The 23284-nt window shown below is 33.1% G+C and overlaps 1 protein-coding gene across 7 annotated transcripts in view; it reads right to left on the bottom strand.

The window, feature by feature from the left end:
- Positions 1 to 10115: 10115 nt before the first annotated feature.
- The window catches only part of TSGA10 (testis specific 10), a 159670-nt gene continuing 146501 nt past the window's right edge, over positions 10116 to 23284 (bottom strand). For 6 of the 7 annotated variants that reach the window (XM_049651370.1, XM_049651368.1, XM_049651371.1 and 3 more), the window contains 4 exons: positions 20371 to 20573; positions 18368 to 18472; positions 17533 to 17682; positions 10744 to 11065 (listed from right to left, as the gene is read on the bottom strand). In XM_049651370.1, coding sequence (XP_049507327.1) covers positions 11041 to 11065; positions 17533 to 17682; positions 18368 to 18472; positions 20371 to 20573 — 483 coding nt within the window. In that variant the 3' untranslated portion in view covers positions 10744 to 11040. Of the gene's footprint in view, positions 10215 to 10743; positions 11066 to 17532; positions 17683 to 18367; positions 18473 to 20370; positions 20574 to 23284 lie in introns of those variants that run through there. The other variant, XM_049651369.1, reaches the window with a different exon arrangement.

The raw sequence follows: 23284 nt of genomic DNA, 5'->3' as shown, positions 1-23284 counted from the left end.
AAAATTTCCTCTATGTATAGCAACAAAAATTTAAAACACAAAAAGCTTCTGCACAGAAAAGGAAACCTTTAACAGAATAAAAAGGCAACCTACCAAATGGAAAAAGGCAACCTGGCCCAAATACAATATGGGCAGAGGATCTGAATAGATATTTTACCAAAGAAGGCATACACATGGCCAATAGCTGCATAAAAAGGTGCTCAACATCACTAATCATGAGGGAATTGCAAATCAAAACCAAAATGAAATATCTGCCCACCTCAACTAAAAGTAATAAAGATGCACTCTCTAACCACATTCCAAAGAAATTACAAACTATCATCCATGAATTTGGGTATGCAATCTGAAGGCCAAAAAGAAAAAAAAAATGAAGAAAAATGAACAGAGCGTCAGAGAAATGTAAGACACTATTAAACTCAGCAATATACATGTACTGGGAATACAGAGAACAGGAGAGAAAGAAGCAGGAAATATACCTCCAGAAAAAATGGCTGAAAAGTCACAAATTTGACATAATATTAACCTACACATCTAACAAGCACAACAAACTGCAAGTAGGATAAACACAAAAATATCAATACCCAGACATATCATACTCAAGATGTTGAAACTAAAAACAAAACAAAACAAAAAATTTGAAAGGAGCAAGAGAAAAACCACTCAGTATGTACCTTAATAAGATTAACAGCTGACTTCTCAACTATTCTAAGAGAATTCCAAAAGACTGACAGCTGATTTATCATGAGAAACAATACAGGCCAGAAAGCAGTAGGATGACATGCAAAATGCCAGGCAAAATAACTTGTCATTCAAGATTTCTATACCCAGCAAAACTATCTCTCAGAAATAGAAGTGAAATAAAGACATTCCAGTTAACCCCAGAATATAACAAGTGTTGGTAAGGCCATAAAGAAATTGGAACCTTTTGCTTTTGGGGGGAATATAAGATGGTTCAGCAGCTAGAGAAAGCATTATGGCAGCTCCTCAATAAATTGAAAGTAGAATATCATATGATCTAGTAATTCCACTTTTATGTATGTTCACAAAAGACTTGAAAGGAGGGTTTCAAAGAGATATTTGTACACACATGTTCATAGCAGCATTATTCCCAACAGCCGAAAGACAGAAGCAATGCAAACGTCCATCAATGGATAAATGGATAAACAAAATTTGGTATATACATACAATGGACTATTATCCAACCTTAAAAAGAAGAAAATTCTGACACAGACTACAACATATATGAATCTTCAGGACATTATGCTAAGTAAATAAGCCAGGTACAAAGGGACGAATATTGCATAATTCAGCTTATACAAAGTATCTAGGGTAATCAAATTCAGAGAGACAAAAAGTTTAATGGTAGTCATCAAGGGCTGGAGAAAGGGGGAATGGGGAATTATTGTTTAATGTGCACAGAGTTTCAGTTTTACAAAATGAAGAGTTCTGAAGATGATAGTGATGGCTGCACAACAATATGAAAGTATTTAATACCACTGAACTGTACATTTAAAATGGGTAAGACATTAAATATTGTTATCTGTATTTTATCACAATTTTAAAAATAAATAATTTTTATGAACAATTATATAAAACAATATGTATATAATTATACTAATGGGCCTATATAGAAATGTAATTCATTTGACAGCAACATCACAAGGGGGATTTGTGGTAACAGAACTATATTGGCATAAGGAAATAAAACCAGTTGGTAATTTGAATTCACAAGAAGAAATGAAGAACTAAAAATGGCAAATAAGAAGGCAAATATATTTTTTAACTCTCTCTGTATACTTATTCTCTCTTTTCTTCTCTAAGCTTTTTAAAAAATATAAAATTACATGAAGTACCTATAACAGTGTAATATTGCATTTTATAAATAAATAAAATATATATCTTATACTTATTATTTATATACACACATACAGACAAAAGGGAGAGAATAGAGCTATATAGGAGTAACATTTTCATATATCATTGTAATTAAGTTAATAAAGATATGAAGTAGTTTCCAATAAGTTAAGATCTACATTATAGTGTATAGAACAATCACTAAGGAAATAACTCAAAATTAGGGCTAAAAAGTCACTACATCAATTAAAATGTTATATTAGAAAATATTCACTTAATACAAAAGAAGACACTAAAATGGCAACAGAAAAAGAAGACATGAGATGTATAGAAAACAAAAAGTTAAGCAGTAGGGGTAAATCTAACCATACCAATAATAACATTAAATGTGAATGTTAAACAATCTAATCAAAAGGCAGTGATAGACCAGGCCGGGGGGTGGGGGGGTGGAAACAAGATCCAACTATATGTTGTCTACAAAATATACATTTTAGATTCAAAGATAGAATGAAAGTAAAAGGAAAGTAAAAGTAAAAGGACACTTTTTCATGAAAAAAAAAAGGAGCAAAATAGGAATAAAAGGGAACTTCCTCAATGTGACAAAGGGCACTTATGACAAACCCACAGCTAACAACACTTACTGTGACTACATACTGTTACTCTTAAATCCGGAACAAAACAAGGATATCTTCTCTCATCACTTGTATTCAACATTTTACTGAAGATTCTAACCAGGGAAACAGACTAAAAAACAAAACAAAACAAATAAAACAAACAAACAAAAAACTTCCATATTGAAAAGGAAGAAGTAAAACTCTATTTGCAGATGACATGATATTATATCCAGAAAGTCCTAAGGAGTGCACTAAAAACATTTTAGATCAAAAGTTCAGCAAGGTTGCAGGATTTAAGATCATTATATAAATATCAGTTATATTTCTATATAATAGCAATACATAATCTGAAAATAAGATTGAAAAATAACTGAACAATAGCATATAAAAGAATAAAACACTTTGAAATAAATTTATCAAAAGAGATGCAATGAAAACTATAAAATATTATCTAAAGAAATCAAAAAAGACCTAAATAAATAAAAACATATCCCATATCACACATTCATGGGTCAGAAGACTCAATATTGTTAAGAAGGCTATATTCCCTGAATTAGTCTGAATAGATTCAGTGCACTTCCGATCAAAACCAGCTGCCTTTTTGTAGACATTGACAAATGGATCCTAAATTCATATAGAAATGCAAGCCACTCAGAGTAGCTAAATGTTTTATTGTTTATATTGAAAAAGAAAAACAAAGTTGAAGGAAACCATACTTCCTGGTTTCAAAATTTACTACGAAGTTGTAGTAATCAAGATAGACTGGTACTGGCGTAAACAGAGACATGTAGGTCAATAGAACAGAACTGAGAGTCCACAAATAAACTCATATTTATGGCCAGTTTATTTTCAACAAGGAATCCAAGTCAATTTGCTGTTTGGAAAACACATTGGAAGTTCCTAAAAATATTACTATATGACCCAGGAAATTCACTCCTAGGTACATTTAGAAAAGATATATCCATACAAAGACTTGTATGTAAATGGTTATTCATAATAGCCAAAAGGTGGAAAGAATCCAAATGCTCATCAGCCTCTAAATGGATAAATAAGATGCAGTATATCCATATAATGCAATATAATTTACTATAAAATGAAGTACCAATACCTGTTATAAAATAGAAACCCCTTGAAAACATTATGTTACATTAAAGAAGCCAATCACAAAAGACCACATGTTGTATGGTTCTTTTTATGTGAAATGGCCAGAATAGGCAAAGAAGAGAAACAGAATATGATTAGTGGTTGCCTAAGGTAAGGGGTTGAGTGTGTAGAGGGGAATGGAGGGTGAGTGGCTAAGGGGTATGTTTTTTCTTTTGGAATGACAAAAATGTTCTAAAATTAGACTGTGGTGGGGGCGCCTGGGTGGCTTGGTCGGTTAAGCGTCTGACTTCAGCTCAGGTCATGATCTCACGGTCTGTGAGTTCAAGCCCGGCGTAGGGCTCTGTGCTGACCGCTCAGAGCCTGGAGCCTGTTTCAGATTCTGTGTCTCCGTCTCTCTCTGACCCTCCCCTGTTCATGCTCTGTCTCTCTCTGTCTCAAAAATAAATAAACGTTAAAAAAAAATTAAAATAGACTGTGGTGATGGTTGCACAACTCTGTGAATATACTAAAAACAATTGAGTTAAATACTTTAAATAGGTGAATTATAGGCATGTGAATTATATCTCAATAAAGCCATTAAAAGGAAGACAGAGAGAGGGAAGAACTGGAGTTTTGACTCAAAGGAAATGTTTTGAGGGACAGGAACAAAATGTATATATTCTTATTACCAGAGAACACCATAAATAGGCCCCAATGTGTACAAGTAAGGGAAAGAACATTTATGAAGTACATGAAGATAATGAAATAGAGTGCTGTAAAGCTATAAAAGATATAAATGTACTTTATTTCTCTAGAACATTAGAATAATGTAGGTTGTTTTGGAAAACTAGTTTTAGTATGCTAATAAATTCAGTTATCTTGTTCAAAATTTAGAGATCTTTTAATCATCTTAGCATTCATAAATAACCACTTACATTTTCAGTATGGTGAGAGATGAAAAAAATTAAAAACTGAGTCCAAATATATCTGATGAAACAAAGCAAAAACACATAAAGTGGGGACACAGTTAAATATACTTTCATCCATTCAACATACATATAAAGACTACCTGTCATGTATGTATGAAGGAGAAGTCTGGGGATAAAGATATAATTGGGTAAAAATATATTCTTTCACCTCAAAATATCCAAAGTCTATTAGAAAACGAGTACATGAACACAAATATGTGTAATACAAGGCATTGCATGATACATGCCTAAAAAGGTAAGCATTTTAGTAGGATGTCAGAGAAGAGTAAAATAATTGAGAGCTGATGGGGTTAGAGAAGACTTCAAAAGCCTTCTAACTATTGACCCATCTTTCGTCTTCTCTTATAAACCAAAAGAATAGAAAAAGTTAATCTTTATGCATTTTTGTTTTGATTTTAATCAATATTATAAAAGATTCAAACAGTTCTTCAAGGTTAGTAAGTCTTCAGCCAGCCTCATTCTCACCTCTACATTTCTCCCTCCAAAAAACAATCATTTTTACCTCTTTAGCTGATTGCTTAGGTATCCTTATCATTAAATAACATACTTATATTGCTATTTCTTGATTTTTCAGTTTTAGGCATATCTATTGACTTATCACTATGAAAGAAGAAAATGTAGCTTTAGTTCCTTCTCAGCCTTTTATCACACGTTGCTTCTTTCCCATTCCTTCATCCTCTCATTAATTTTATAATTTTTCTTAGATTTATATTCAGTGCTCACATTGTTATGACTGTGAAGTAGTATTTACAACTAAGCCATCTGGTAAGCTATAGTTAATCTTTCTCTTCCTGAACTACTTTTTGTTTCCCCTACCTTGTTTTTCATTTGTTTGATCTCATATTGCATACCTGCTGAGAACTACCAAATCTTTTCCTCTAGCCAAGTTTTCTCTCTTGAGTCTCAAACCTATAGATTTCTTTATTAATTCAACAAATAATAAAAACATCTACTGACCACCTACTATATTGTCTGACATTATACTGAGACATATTAAGACTCGAGATATATTATTATCTCAGTTAATCCACATAACTATCTTAAGTTGGGTACTATTATAAACATATCTTTTACAAATAAGGGAAATAAAGTTTAGAGAGCTTAAGTTTAACTTACCCAAGTACACAGCTAGTAAGTGGAGACATGATGTAAAGTCAAGCAGTGGGGGTCTAGAACCTATGATCTTAACTACCTATACTCTATATTCTTTCAGTAAAATATATATTAGCTGGAAGCCACCATAAGTCTAGCATAGTCTGTACCATGATAAATAAATCAGACTATTCTCCTTGCCTTCATGGAGCTCACAGTCTTAGCAGGTATAACATACAAAGAAGACCACACAATAAGAATGCAATGGAGCACAAAGGATAAGTAAAATTAATAACAAATAGAAGTTAGACAAGAAATCCAGTTAGACTTTCATTTTCTAAAGCAACTATTTGATAAGCACATATTATGTGCCAGGCACTATGATAGGTGCTGTGGACACAATGTTAAACCAAACAAGAATTTTCCAGGCTGAGGGGGGAAATGGGAGAGAAAGAAAATGAGCAATCCAGGCAGAGGAAAGAGCATGTGCAAAGGTCAAGAGATAAAAAAGCGTAAACAGTTCCAAGTGCTGAAAGTAATTCAGAGTAATATATCAGTGTAGGGTAGAAAGAGTGAGATATGACATTCAAGAGATTAAAAAAAGAAGAACCAAATCAGAGAGACCTATGAAGGCAATGTTAAAGAGCTTGGACTTTAGTCTAAAGGCAAATCTGGTACTCATCAGGTATATGTGTGGAGAGGAATGTGATTGTATTTGTGTTTTAAAACTATTTCTTTGATGACAGTGTGGAGAATGGATTAAATGGAAGTATGGCTGAAACAAGAGAGATTAAATTAGGAAGCTGTTCCATTATTCTAGACTTAGAGTTTATTATGGTCTGAATTACAGTGAGAAGAGAGAAAAGTAGATTTATTCCATAGATATTTAGGAGACAGACTTGCTAGGAATTGAGGATAATTCATTCCTTTATTTGTTCCAGAAGAATTTACAGAATACCTAGTATGTGTCAAACATTGTGCTACACCCTAGCAGATATAGTGGTGAAGGTAGATACCATCCCTTGCCTTGATGTATCTTATAGTACAGAAGGAAAGACAGATAATAGACAAATAATTATACAATTAATTACAACTGTCCTTTAAAGGACAGTTAAAGGAGAAAAGGAGAAATATTGGATGTTTTTACAGGAGAATCTGAGCCAGTTAGACCAATGTTAGGAGTCAGAGAAACCTTGAGGAAACGACTTTTTTATTGTGGTAAATACATTTAATATTTACCATTTTAACCATTTAAAATTGTACAATTCAGTGGCATTAAGTACATTTACAATGTTGGGCAACCATTACCATTATCTGTTCTAAAACTTGTTTATCACCTTAAACAGAAACCCTGTACCCACAAAGCAGTCCTTCCCCATTGTCCTTTGACAGTCACTAATCTGCTGTCTCTCTGGATTTGCCTATTGTGGATATTTCATATGAATGAAATCTTAAAATATGTAGTTTTATGTCTGGATTCTTTTACTTAGTTTTCAAGGGCTATCCATGTTGTACCATGTATGAGTAATTCATTCATATTTATGGCTGAGTAATATTCTATTGTAGGGATACATCACATTCTGTTTATTCATTCATCAGTTGGACATTTGGGTTGTTTCCATCTTTTGCTAATTGTGAATTAGAGCTGCTATAAATATTCATGCACAAATTTTTGTTTGAATACTTTTTTAATTCTTTGGATACATACCTAGGAGTTGAATTGCTCGGTCATATGGTAGTTCTATGTTGAATTTATTGAGGAACTGTCAAACTGTTTTCCACAGTGGCTGTACCACTTTATATTTCCACCATCAATGAGTTTCAATTTCTCCACATTCTAACTGATATTGGTTATTGTCTATCTTTTCTATATAGCCATCATAGTGCATGTGAAGTGATTTGTTTTGTAGTTTTAATTTCCATTTTCCTAATTACTAATGAGGTTGAGTATCTTTTTTCATCTACATATTGACTTTACCTTCTTTGGAGAAATGCCTATTCAAGTCCTTTGCCCATTTTTAAATTGAGTTTTTTTTGTTGTTAGGCTGTAAAAATTGTTTATTTTTCTGGATACTAACACCCTTATCAGATACATGATTTGCAAATATTTTCTCCTATTATTTGGGTTATCTTTCACTTTCCTTTTTTTTTTAATGTTTATTTACTTTTTAGAGACAGAGACAGAGAGAGAGAGAAAGAGAGAGAGAGAGAGAGCACTAGCCAGGAAGGGGCAGAGAGAGAGGGAGACACAGAATCTGAAGCAGGCTCCAAGCTCTGAGTTGTCAACACAGAGCCTGACATGGGACTTGAATACACAAACAGTGAGATCATGACCTGAGCCAAAGTCGGATGCTTAACCTACTGAGCCACCCAGGTGTGCTCTTTCACTTTCTTGATAGTGTCTTTTGATGCACAAATATTTTTAATTCTGATGAAGTCCAATTTATCTATTCATGTTGTTGCTTGTCATTTAAGTCATATGTAAAAAACCATTGCAAAATCCAAGTTTGTGAAGATTTGCCTCTATGTTTTCCTCAAAGAGTTTTATAGTTTTAGCACTTGTATTTAGATATATAACCCATTTTGAGTTGATTTTTGCATGTGGTGTGTAAGGGTCTAACTTCATTCTTTTGCCTGTGGTTATCCAGTTGTCCCAACATCACTACTGAAGAGACTGTTCTTTCTCCATTGAATGGTCTTGGCACCTTCGTCAAAAATCAATGTATGGGTTTATTTCTGGACTTTCAATTCTATTCCATTCATCCATATGTCTATCCTTATGCTGGTACTACACTATTTTGATTACTGCAGCTTTGTAGTAACTTTTTGTAACCAGAAAATGTGTATCCTCCAACTTTGTTCTTCTGTTTCAAGATTGTTTAGGCTATTCTGAGTCCCTTGCAATTCCATATAAATTTTAGGATTGGCTTTTCCATTTCTGCAAAAAAACCCCTCCATTGGTATTTTGATAAGAATTATGTTTAATCTGAAGATGGTTTGGGAGAATATTGCCATCTTAACAATATTAAGCCTTCTAATCTAGGATTATGAGATGTCTTTTCACTTATTTATGTCTTCTTTAATTTCTTTCAGCAGTATTGTGTAGTAGCAATTAATATTTAAGTTGAGTGAATGTGGAATGAGAGGGGAAGGGACTGACCTGAGGTGGCATGTGGGCTCCGGGCTCAGGAATCTGACATGGTACCTGGTGACACTCTACCAGGGGAAACAATGGCAAAGAATGCAAGGGGGAGACATTGCTGGAACTTAGTTTAGGGGCATTAAGACCCAGCACCTATGAGATATTTAACTCAAAGCGTTAACAATCTTCTTTCAAAACACCCTTACTTCAGCAAGAGTGGATGTTTTGTATTGAAAATGACATTTCAAAGCTGAGAGCTCTTTTTCAGATTTCTTTATCATCAAGAAAAGAATATGTCTGTATAGTTTTTGCATTGTGTATTTTATTGCTTTAGACAGTCTCTACCATATCAATTGGCTGTTATGTACTTATCTCAAGTGGTTTGAATCTCATTTAAAAGGATATGTGTTCTTAAAATATTACCATAAGAAAAAATCCTTTCTTTGAGTTTTAACAAAGAATATAGTTGCTGTTTCCCAAACTTTGGATAATGTTTACCCCATTATATTCACTATATAATTTTCCTTTAAATATTCTGTAATTAATGGGACAAGTTAACTACAGTATACTTCTAATCAAGTATGAAAATATTTTCTCTCATACTTCATTCCTACTCTCTCATGTTCCCCTCCCCACATACTGCCCTCCACATACAACATATATTAAGTGCAAATGACAGGCGACACTCAGCTCCTTGTCAGCTTTTCTAGAAGGTACATAAACTAAAATTAATGTTGTGGTAACCTAGTGCTTAGGTCATTGCATCACCTGGTAAACGTTAATTTTTACATTTATCAGCATATTAATATTAGCAAGAAAAACTTTTTATGTATTATTCTCTAAAATGTTTATAAAAGGGCATCTTATTTTTTTTAAGTTTATTTATTTTGAGAGAGTGACAGAACACGTGAGAGGGGGATAGGCAGAGAGAGAGTGCGAGCGAGAGAGAGAGAGAATCCCAAGCAGTCTCTGCACTGCCAGAGAAGAACCCGATGTGGGGCTCAAACCCATGAACTGTGAGATCATGACCCCAGCTTAAGTTGAGAGCGGGATGCTTAACTGACTAAGCCACCCACGCTCCCCAAAAGGGCATCTTATTTTAAATTATTCAATTTTTAAAACCAATCTATAATGATTGTCTTGAACTAGATGAATAAACCTCAAAGTTTTCAAAAATCAAACTAAAATTAATATGTAGCATGAATTTATAGTAAAATATCACTGTGCTAATTATTAGACAAGACCTAGATCAGGACACTATCCTACTGCAATGATACTGCATAGTTGCTATGTAAAATGAGAAATTGTCTACTTCATAAGACTATTATTAATGATAGGACTTAGGGTTTTTTTTTATTAAAATGGCAAGAATACAAATAGCTTATATCAAATGTAAAATACAGTACTGTCCAGGCTTTAATATCAACATGAAGCCAAAGCCTATGGAGAGAAAAGATGAGATTTAGGAGATTTTAGGAGAAATAGGAAAATATCATTAAACTTATTACTCTACATTATAGACACCTGCCATAGGCAAAAAAATAAAAAATAAAATGGCAATTAAGTTGATTGCAGTACTTTAATGTTTTAAAGAAAACTTATTAAAACACACATTTTTTAAAAATCTTACATTCTTGACAAATATAGCATCACCTACCTTTCTAAAAATAGTAGAGATAAACACAATTGCAGAAAATGTATGTTAATTAGTGGTACAATACTATGGATTTTAAAACTCTGACACACTCCTACTATCTGCTGCTTTGAAATCAGATTATGGCCTGGAATTTATGTCAGGTTGGTTCCAAAATGGAATATTGGGTCCCAGGCCAGTATTGGTAAACTGTGCCTATTTTGGCACAACTTCACCAGCCATGAAAGCACAAATCACAAAGAAAAAATTTAACCAACCAATTATTTGAGATATCAAGAAAGGAAAGGAAATCAGTTTTGTAAAAACACTTTTCCCTCTTTTTATAAGCTTCTTTATTTACTCCGGATAGTTAACATAACAGTGTTCAATAGTGAAGTAAGCAGATTTTACACTCACTATTACTGCATGGATAGAAAGAGCCATATGCATTTTTGTTTCTATACATCATTTTGGACCACCGCGATATGGCACATGAGAACACAGATTCAGAGGCACAAAGTTAATAAATACATTTAACATTGTCAAGCATTCAAAAGATAAATGCAATCATATAGCAAAAAAAACGTTTGTAACTTTGACCTTTCCCAAGGATGTGAAGAATCTTTTCGCATGTCAGAAATCTCTATAGCAAAGATTCCTATGAAAGAGAAAAAAATTATGCAGATTAATATTTTTAACTCAATGATTTCACCCATGTATAAAAAATGTATTCTAACATTACTTTGGCAATTCTTAAGGTTTTTTTTTCCCCAGCCTCTGTGAAGGAAAACATATACAATGTATTTTTTTCATTCAGCTTTCGCAAACTGTGGTACATCGCTATCATGGAATAATATTCAACAATAAAAAGAAATGAACTATTGATAAATACAACAACTTGGATCGATCTCATGGGCATTGTGCTAAATGAAAAAACCCAATCTCAAAAAGTTACATACTGTGTGTAATTCCATTTATATAACATTATCAAAATGACAGAATTAAAGATATAGAAAACAAATTAGTGTTTGTCAGGGCGGAGAAGGGGAGGCTTGTGACCGTAAAAAGGTATCATAAGGGAGGAAGTTCCTTGGTGCTGATAGAGAATATAGTACAGTATGTTGCTTGTAATTGTGGTATATGTATGGTGTGTAAAAAAACCGTGCACACACATACATATGAGTGCATGTAAAAATGAATGAAATCTAAAAGGCCTATGGACTAATTAATTATATTGTACCAATATCAATTTCCTGGTTTGTAAGATATTGCCATTAGGGATGCTGGGAAGAAGGATTATCTGTACTATTTTTGCAACTATGTGTGAGACTGTAGTCATTTCAAAATAGTGTAACAAAGCAAACAAAACTGTGACATAAACATACAAGGAAATACAACTCAGCAGTTAAAAGGAACATACGACAACATCTGATCCACACAATAATCTGGATAAATCTCTAATATATGATTCTGAGTAAAAGCCATTGGAAGCTACATACATGATTTTATTTATATGATAACACTGAAAAGGCAAAACTATAGGGATAGGAGAGAGATCAGTGGTTGGGGAAAGTAAATGAAGTACATTGACTATTGTCTAGATAATAGGTGGTAGTCAAAGTATATCATTCAAACTACCAGCAAAGGTTAAATAAGAAAAAAGGGAATTAAGGGCACTATTAAAATTATTAATAGAAAGGAGACTACTATAATAAAGTACAAATGTCTTAAATATCAAAAGAAATTATAAAAAGTAAAGAAGAAAAGTCAAATTGAAAAATACAATAAATGTCACATGATGAACAAAGTTATCATAAGATAACATGACAGAGTTGATACCAAATTTCAATCATATTAATAATGTGAAAAAGTTTAACTCATCCATTATTTCAAAACAGCCCATAAAGCAAAACTTAAATCCATGCTATAAACATGAAAGGTACCTAAAATGCAGTGATTCAGAAAAGCTAAAAATAAAGAGATGGACAAAGGTTTGCCAGGCAGATGGAGACAATAACTACTTGTAACTCTTAATACCAGACAAGGTAGACACCAAGCCCCTCCCACCTCCAAAAAATTAAATGTATCAGAAAAGTACACTTCATAAAATCCACATCCCACAATGAGGATATTAGTGCACACACATAATGTTCATAATATCTATGCAACAAATAAAGCGGTACACCACCTACATAAAACAAAATTTATAGGAGATACAAAAAGAAATAAAAATATAATAATAATTGAAGATTTTTAGTAAAACAAAAGAACTAATAAAATAAAAAAGGTAAATTTTTTAAATATATATATATATATATATATATATATATATATACTAGAAATATATACCTTGATAAGAAAGAATATATCTTTTCAAGTGCACATGAGCTACCCACAAAAATTTATCATGTAGTAAAGTACAAAGAAAATATCAATAGGGGTGCCTGGGGGGCTCAGTCAGTTGAGCATCTGACTTCGGCTGAGGTTATGATCTCGCGATTGGTAAGTTCGGGCCCTGTGTTGGGCTCTGTGCTGACAGCTCAGAGCCTGAAGCCTGCTTGGGATTCTGTCTCCCTCTGTCTCTGCCCCTTCCTCACTCACACTTTGTGTCTCTCTCTCTCAAAAATAAATATTTTTTAAAAATTTTTAAAGAAAGTCTCAGTAGTTACACAAAATAGAAATATTATAGAAAATACTCTAATCACAAAATAACGCCAGAAATTAAAAAATGAAACACAAACACAAAAAGCCCTTCTTATTGGAAGGTTAAAGATTTTCCGTCAAATAACTTTTGGGTAAAAGTGAAAATACAAATAGAAATTAGAGAATTTCTGAAAAATAATGGTAACAAAATATTACATATCAGAATCTATGGGATATATTTAAAGCAATGGTCACTGGAAAATTCATAGACCTAAATATTTACATCAATAAGAATGAAAGAATGGCAATAAATGAGTTCCTAACTTAAAAATACTAAGGAAAAAATCCAACAAAGTAAATAAAAAGCACAGGAAGAAAATAATACAAGCAAAACCATAAATTAATAAGATAAAGAAAAATAAATCAGTAAGTCAAAATGCTGGTTCTTTGAAGCAATGAACAAAGTAAACAAAACACTGGCTAAAGTAACCAAGAAATAGGAGAGGGAAGCACACATACACAATTAAGAAATGACAATGGCATATAACTATTGATACAGAGAAAATTTTTAAATTCATAAGATATAGCATTGGTTCCAAAAACTGAAAGGAAATGGATAATTTTTAGATAAACAGAATATAGGGAAAGTTTAAAACAAGTTCCAAAAACAAAAAACAAAATTTTATCAAGGAAGTATATACCCCACAAAACAGAAAGAACCAAATCCTTAGAGATCAGATAATCACAAACTACATAAATTGTTTCAAGGCATAGTAAATGAAAAACTCTCCAATTACTTTTCTGAAGCAAAGATAACGTTGATATCTAAACTTGGTAAGATAGGGCAAAGAAAAAAATTCAGACCAATGTTGTTTATAAATATTAATACACAAATCTGAAATAAAATATTAGTGAACATTAAGAATACACTAAAACAAAGCAGGGTTTATACCACAAATTCAAAGATGGTTCAATATTGAAAATATTTTAATATAATTCTCATATTAATAGTTCTAAAGAGAAAAACCCTATCTCCATAGATGCTGAAGAAACACCCATTCCTAATTAAAATAATCTTGAGAAGATAAAAATGAGTGGATATTATAAAACATTTACATCTCAATCTTAAAGCCAGCATCTTATACTTATTTGACAAACCCTAGAGGTATTCCCACTTAAGGTCAGAATCAAGACAAAGATGCCCATTTTCTTCACTACCATTTATCACTATTCTGAAGATACTAGCTAATGCAATGAACTGGAGAATACAATTCAAGAGATAAAAATAGGAGAAGAAGAAACAAAATGATCTCTTTTTGCAGATGACATGATAATATACTTGGAATTTTCTAAAAAATCAATGACAAAACTTAATGAAACAATAAAAAAATTTAGCAAGGCAACATGATGATAAATTTACATGTAAAAACAGCATATTTGAAGATATAATGAATGAGGGAAAAATCTAAAGATAAAATAATTAGGAATAAACTTAACAAGAAATGTTCAAAACCTGTATAAAGAAAACTACAAGTCATTCTTGAATGACACAAAGTGAGTTTGAACAAATGGAAAGACATATCTCTTCTTGGTTAGGACATCTCAACATTATTGAGATGTCATTTCTCCACAAGTTAATTTATAAGTTTAATGTGATTCTAATAAAAATCCCAAGGTTTTTTTTTTTAAATGGCACTAGATAAATTGACCCCAAATTTCATATGGAAAATAAACTCACAAGAAAATATAGGTCAACACTTAAAAGGAAGAGCTCTTACAAGCACTAGCCCTTTGGTATGCTGGAGCTGGCTCGTAGTTGATTGTAAATATTCAGGAATTTTGTGAGCTCGTGGTTAAACCAGCTTGGTTGCTTGAAACTGGGCAACGTATAGAATTGTGTAATCACTATGTTGTACACCTGACACTACTATACCATTGTATGTCAACTGCACTTCAATAAAAGAAAGAAAGAAAGAATGCCCCCACAGTGGGCATATTTACACTACTAAAACTGTCAAATGCTACAAGTCAGGGCTTCTCCCTCGCCTTCCTTGGAGAGTCAGTTTACTAGCAAACCATCAGACTAGCCCCCCCAAAACTAAAAATATTACAAAGGCTCTATAATTAAAGTAGCGTGGGACTGGAACATAAATAGACCCAAAGGAATAAAAGAGAAAGTCTAAAAAGAAACTTGAACCACTGGAGCAAAATCTTTTCTTAGGACTACTGGTTGGTCATTCGGAAAAAGGTAAAATTAGATCCATTCTTCGTACCATGTAAAAAAAAAAAAAAAGGCTCTAAATGGATCATAAATCTAAATGTAAAAAGTAAAACCATATATATATATACATATATATATATATACACACATATATATATATATATGTATATATGTATGTAAAACATTATTTCCTCTATTATCTATTTGAGTATAAGGAAAGATTTTTCTAACTATAAACAGAAATATGGATGCATTAACATACATTTAAAAATTTGATTACATAAAAATAAACATTTTTCCATGGGAAAAATAGTATATGCAAAATCAAAAGAAAAAGGGCAAAGTAGAAGAAAATATTTGCAACATTTATCATTGATAAAGAGCTAATTTCTCACATTTATAAAAAAATTTTTAACAAAAAAATTCCAGTAGAAAAATGGGCAAAGGAATAGATAAGTCAAAAATAAGAGATATTAAAACAGCCCTTAAACATATGAAAAGATATTCAAATTCACTCATAAAAAGAAAAATGCAAATTAAAACTACACTTAAGTACCATTTCTTACCCACCATACTGGTAAAAATTCAAGAACTTGACAGTATACTCTGCTGGTGAGGCTGTGGGGAAACAGGCACTCTCACCCATATCTAGTGGGAGTGCAAAATGGTACAACCCCTATAGAGGAGAATTTGGCACTATTTAAGAAAACTATATACATAACACATTTACCCCTTGACCCAGAAATCCTGATTCTAGGATTTTATCCTGAAGATATGCCTCCACAATTACGAAAATACATTTGTATAAGATTATTCATTACAGCTTTATTTGTAATTTCAAATTGCTGAAAACCACCTAAATGTCCAAATGTAGAAGGTTTGCATAATTATGGTATATCCATACAAAGGAATACTATGCAGCTATAGAAAAGAATGAGGAAAATCACTATGAACTAATATGGAGTGACTTCTAAAAGAAGAGAGAAAAGCAAAGTGTGAAGAAGCATATATAATATGCTACCTTTTGCATATGAAAAGAAAAATAAAAATATACCTGAATGTCATTATCATAAGACCATAAAGGAATATGGGGGACATGGGATGGAAGGCATACAGAATTTGCAGAGTTTTGACTTTTAAAAGCCTATTAGTCTACATATTCAAACATAAAATTAAATCAAGGAAAAAACTAGGAAGGGGAAAAATGAAAAAACGAAAGCAAAGTGAAATAAATGAATCTAATGTTATTTCAACTGTATACTATAATCACAGGAAAAGAGGGGGAAAAAAGTTAATCCAAGTAATTTATCAACTCAGTATTTGACTATATGCTCTTAAAATTTGTGCAAAGTAGTGTATGAAGACAGGAATTACAAATGGATCCTGAACTTTTAAGTTGGTCTGTTTATTGTAGGGACACAGGTGAAGAAATTTTGAAACTATTTTAGATGCATTCTGGGATTGAGCAAATGGGTATGTGCATATTGTTGAGTAAACATGTTGATGTTGAGCCAGGGTCCTTACTATAGAGGAAATGACATACACGTACAAAATGGAAAAAGGGAATGAAAACACCTGAGAGGATGGTTTGGAACTGGAGAGATTGCTTATGTTTTTAAAACATGTGTGTGCGTGACTGTGCGTGTGTGTGTGTGCATATATGGAGAGAGAAGGAATATATGCAAGAGTGTGAGTACGTGAGACGGCAAATATGTTGCCTCAAACACATCGAAAGTAAAAGGGGTAAAATTTTAACAACGAGTATGGGTAAAAGGTATATAGCTGTTCTCTGCATTATTTTCTTTTTATAATTTCTTATAAGTTTGAATTTATATCAAAATACAAATGTTTTTACAAAATTTGTGACTTATAGGAATATATCTAAAATACTCTCTTCTGAAAAATAAACTACTTTCCTAAAGCATAAGTATTTTATGGTGCTATATTAACCAATATTTTATTAATGAAAGTATATGAAAAAATTTGTTTTAAAAAAAAGAAAATCAGATTTAAAAATATAATTTATGTCAACATTAGATAGAGTGGAGATCTTTCATTTTAGCAAATTTACATAAAATTATCAAAATACTTTATTTTTATGTCTATATACGTATGTATATTATTATGTATAAATATTATGTCTATATTACCTATGTAATTGTATTTAAATAGCACTATTAATGATAGATTGTTTTTGAGCTTCCTTACTCCGTCAAGTATTGCTATATGGTACCCAAAGAAAGGATCTTTAAATTACTTACTCTTCTAATGATCGATCTAGGCCTCGGTCAGGAGATCGATGGTGAGCACGTTCTGGTGAATGACATTTTGTACTTGGCTTCATGGTAGTATTCAAATGATAAGCATTACTTGAGTAATTCTGGCGGCGAAGTTCTTGCACGGCCCTCTCCCTAAAGCAAAATAAGGGGCTTTTAAACTTTATATCCAGTGATGTTATTAATAGTGTCATAAAACTGTAGTTAAGTTCACACTTTAAAAGCTAACCATCATGAAATTATCAAAATTTGTTGTTATCTTAAAAAGTGCCTTCCACACTCTCAACAATAGCCAAATTATGGAAAGAGCCTAAATGTCCATCAACTGATGAATGGATAAAGAAAGTGTGGTTTATATACACAATGGAATACTACGTGGCAATGAGAAAAAATGAAATATGGCCTTTTGTAGCAACATGGATGGAACTGGAGAGTGTGAGGCTAAGTGAAATAAGCCATACAGAGAAAGACAGATACCATATGGTTTCACTCTTATGTGGATCCTGAGAAACATAACAGAAACCCATGGGGGAGGGGAAGGAAAGAAAAAAAAAAAAAAAGAGGTTAGAGTGGGAGAGAGCCAAAGCATAAGAGACTGTTAAAAACTGAGAACAAACTGAGGGTTGATGGGGGGTGGGAGGGAGGGCAGGGTGGGTGATGGGTATTGAGGAGGGCACCTTTTGGGATGAGCACTGGGTGTTGTATGGAAACCAATTTGACAGTAAATTTCATATATTAAAAAATAAAAAATAAATAAAAATAAAAAAAAAATTAAAAAAAAGTGCCTTCCAGACTGAACACTGCAGAGAGACAAACTTACCTTTCAAAGCGCTCTGTCCCTAGCTGTCGTTTGGTAATGTCTAAATCAGCTTCCAATTGTGTTACAACATTTCTGAACTGGGCCACATCTCTACTCTGGATGGCCCTGTGTAAAAAAACATAGGAGTGACAGCTGATTAAGCTTAAAATACGGCAAGGACTTCTAGAGTGCATTAAACCATATTGGCAATGGCTTCTCAGCTGGAACCAAGCCAAACTGTGATTTTTATGGATATATTAGTTCACCTAAAATATGCCAATTTTAAATGTAATAAATATGAAAATAGCCTACTTGAAAAGCTTAAGCTGTGTCAGTCCCATCCAATTAGTTAAACCTCTGTCTCAGTTTCCCTACGTTTAGATGGGATAATATTATCTATTATCTATCTATATTATCTATTTTTAAAGTACTTTAAGGTATTATATGTAAAGTAGTAGCTTAACCAAATAATAAAACACAATGATTAATTTAGTCTATTATATATATTTAGTAAATCAACCAAGTGCTTTGCATATACTTATAATGAAATTTGATTTACACAATTTGTAATGAAATTTGATATCCAAACTGTTAAAAACATAAAATCTCTTCAATTTAGCAGGATTTTCTTTAGGGGTAAACAGTGCCTCAAAAACCCTGTCATTAGGCACACTATCATAAGGAAGACAATGGCAACAATGAATGCTGCTTACATAGAACATTCTATCCTCTTTGCTTGCCTTCAGAACTGCAATGTTAACTACTAAAACATAACTTTAGAGACTAAGAACACTAATGTTTATTATGCTTACTAGTTCTGAATGATAGTACTTATCAACCAGTCTAAAACAGAATGTACCCCTGAAGGTGGGGGTTTAGGCACATTTCACTAAGGCCAATTTCCACATACCAGCTTGAGAAAATGATCCTGCTGAACCGGTTGAATCCCAGCTGTGGTGACGGAAAAGAATGACTCACAGCTGCCATAACCTAACAACAGTTTCTCAAGGAAACTGGCCCTGGCTTTGCAGCCTTTGCTCAGTCAGGGGCTCCAGAGTGACTGATTACTGAGACCATGATTCTTATCTTTTCCAGGTCCCATGCTCAGATGAGGCTGGATGAAAAAGTGTTATAGATGGGACATAAGAATAGAGGCTGAGGGTCCCCATCAGTTTTTGTGAGAGGTCACCAAGTTTAGTAATAAAAACATTCACTATATAGGCAGGCATTTCTACTGAATCTTCCAGCTAAGAGTCTTGTAATAAGATGCTAATGGTGACATGGATGCTTGGGGAAAAAAAAAAAAGGCCAAGGGGTGCCTGAGTGGCTCAGTTGATAAGGGTCCGACTTCCGCTCAGGTCATGATCTCACGGTTGGTGAGTTTGAGTCCCGCATCGGGCTCTGAGCCTGGAACCTGCTTCAGATTCTATGTCTCTCTCTCTCTCTCTCTCTCTCTCTCTCTCTCTGCCCCTCTCCTGCTCACTCTCTGTCTCTCTCTCTCTCAAAAATAAATTTAAAAAAATTTTTAAGCTAAAATCAGTGCTCTAAGCAAGGTCTTCAGTATTATATGAATGTGGGAGTTCTTCCAAGTACCCAGTATATACTTACAGGTACATAAGGAAATACTATGTGACATGTCTAAAGACTAGGTAACAATAACCAGGTGGGTCTATAAATAGAAAAATTCTTCTGGTTTCCTAAGTGCTTAATTTTTTTTCTAAGAACTTGTTATAATATTTCTACAAGGTAATATTTTAGGTCAGACATTCTACTATATCCAAAGCTCTGTTAGAAATAATCAACAGAGATGGTTAAATTTAAATTTAGATGCATTTAGATAAATATATAATAGAAATGAATAATAAATCTTAGGCAAATCACAATGTTTCTGGTCCTCAGTTTAACCGATGGCAGAAGATGGGCACTAAATTGTCTAAATTCCAGCTTTAAAATTCGACTACCCTATAAAGTATAAAAATTATTTAAAATATGACTTTATGCTATTATGTTGCTAACCAACTCACATTTTACTTTCTGCCAAACAAAGGTGTTCTTTGAGAAGCTGAATTTCAGATTCTTTTTCTTGAAGCGCTATCTGAGACTGATATTCTTTGTCTCGATTGGCCACCAGCAAAGCTTCTAGATTCTGCATAGAGATTCTCTCATTTGTCATCTGACTCCTGAGGAGTTCTATTTCAGAGCGAGCAGAATCTAACTCATTCTCCATCTGTACAATAATAGGAAGATATCTATACTTATTCCCATTCATTTATTGAACTGATTATCAGAGACTCATAAAATTTCTGTATTATAAGTTCAAAACCCCTTTTAATTTCTTAATTAGAAATATCCTCCTTCTTACCAAATATACACACAGGATCACTTTCTCCAACTCCAATTTTTTGATAGGATCAAAATTAATTTAAGTAAAGACGTATTAATAATCCCAAACTGCAAATAATTTCCATTTCCAGTGTTGATATTTCTTTATATAATTCTGCAAGATTGACGTGGTGATATACACGACTACTGCTTTGTCCTGAGTTAGGTGAGTTACAAACACCTAACTACCTTATAGAATGTTATTGCATTTCATAGTTAAGGAAGATAAGGAATAACTGCACATTCTCTCTCTTGTATAAACCTGTGGAAAGCTTCATTTTATGAAGGTTATCTTGAGCCTCAAAAATACTCTGTAAGCCAAATGTTTCTTCAAAAGAAGATCAGACATTGATATTTAGAAAAAAAGTATTCCTTATCTCATAATACACATTACAATAAATTATACATGTATTTAAAAAGTTAAATATGCAAAAATAAAACTCTAAGAAAAAAGAATTTAATAAAAATGAAATTATTGGGGGAGGGGTGAGCAGGTAGGGAAGAACTGTCTAGACTAGATATAATTAAAAATGATGTATAGCCATATAAAAAATAAACATACTGATTATAAACCTAACCGAAATTTATAAGGAAACTGGAAAAATATACTGTTTGTATCGTGACAAATGGTAGCTATACTAGAGGTGAGCACAGCATCAGTATACCCTTATTGAATCATTATGTTGTACACCTGAAACTAATGTAACACTGTGTCTCAACTATACTCAAGTTTTTAAAAAATTTTAAGAAGAAACTCAATAAATAAAATGGCTAATATCTTACTACTAAAAGGAACTCATACAAATTGATGAGAAATATGAACTAATGATATGAACAGATGATTTATAAAATAAAGCTCATTAGTAAACATGTGGGGGAAAAAAACTACCCTTACTAATATTCAAGTGAGTATAAATTGAAATAAGATGCTATTTCTAGTACAGGGTTTCTTAATCTTGACACTACTGACATTTTGGGTTGGATAATTATTCCGTGTAGGGAGATGCCTTATGCACTGTAGGATATTTAGCAGCATCCTTGGCCTCTACTTATTAGAGGCTGGTAGCATTCCCCCACCCCAGTTGTGACAATCAAAAATGTCTCCAGATATTGCTGAATGGCCACAGGGGAGCAAACTATCTCTCAGCTGAACCACTGTTCTAGTTTATCAAATTGGCAAATTTCTTAGTATGTATTGGTTAACATTAAAATGGGCAATGGCATGGCACCTGGGTGGCTCAGTTGGTTGAGCGTCTGACTTTTGATTTCAGCCTGGGTCATTATCCCAGGGTCATGTGATTGAACCCTGCGTCGGGCTCTGCAGTGAGCATGGAGCCTGCTTGAGATTCTCTCCGCCCCCCCCCCATCTTGTTCTCCCCTCTGGCCCTCTCCCCCACTCACGCATGCACTCTCTCTTTCTCTAAAAAGAAAAAAAAAATTTTTAATGGGCAATGGCAAGTACATACACTTTGCTAGCAAGAATACAAAATGAAGCATGACTTTTTTTGCAGCAGCAGCAGCTTTATTGGAATATAATTTACGTACCATACAACTCACCCATTTAAAAGGTACAATTCAAATAAGTAAATAAAAGGTACAATTCAATTGGATTTTTTTCAAGTTTTTATTTAAATTATAGTTAGTTAACATATAGTGTAATATTGGTTTCAGGAGTAGAATTTAGTGATTCATCACTTAAGTTAAACACCCAATGCTCATTACAAACAAGCGCCCTCCTTAAAACCCATCACCCATTTAGCCCATCGCCCACCCACCTCCCCTCCAGCAACCCTCAGTTTGTTTTCTATAGTTAAGAGTCCCTTATGGTTTGTTTCTCTCTCTCTCTCTTTTTTCTTTCCCCTATGCTCATCTGTTTTGTTTCTTAAGTTCCACATATGAGTGAAATTCTATGGTGTCTTTCTCTGATTTATTTTGGTTAGCATAATACACTCTAGCTCCATCCACATCATTGCAAATGGCAAGATTTCATTCTTTTTTATGGCTGAGTAATATCGATGCAGAAAAAAAGTATTGGACAAAGTGCAGCATCTGTTCTTGATAAAAAGCCTCAACAAAGTACAGAGAGGGAACATACCTCAACATCATAAAGGCCATATACAAAAGACCCACGGATAATACCATCCTCAATAGGGAAAAACTGAGAGCTTTTCCTATGTGGTCAGGAACAAGACAGAGATGTCCACTCTCACTATTGTTATTTAACACAGTACTTGAAGTTCTAGCATTGGCAATCAGACAACAAAAAGAAATAAAAGACATCCAAATTGGAAAGGAAGAAGTCAAACTTTCACTATGCACAGATGACAGGATGCTCTATATAGAAAATCCAAAAGACTCCAACAAAACTGCTAGAACTGATCCATGAATTCAGTAAGTCACAGGATACAAAATCAATGTACAGATATCAGTTGCATTTCTATACACCAATAACGAAGCAGCAGAGAGAGAAATCAAGGAATTGATCCCATTTACAACTGCACCAAAACCCATAAGATACTTAGGAATAAACTTAACCAAAGAGGTAAAAGACGAGTA

The sequence above is a fragment of the Panthera uncia genome, assembly GCF_023721935.1.
Source record: "Panthera uncia isolate 11264 chromosome A3 unlocalized genomic scaffold, Puncia_PCG_1.0 HiC_scaffold_11, whole genome shotgun sequence".
In the NCBI taxonomy this organism is placed as follows: Eukaryota; Metazoa; Chordata; class Mammalia; order Carnivora; family Felidae; genus Panthera; species Panthera uncia.
The sequence above is the reverse complement of the archived record's forward strand: the minus strand, read 5'-3'. Positions and strand labels throughout refer to the sequence as shown.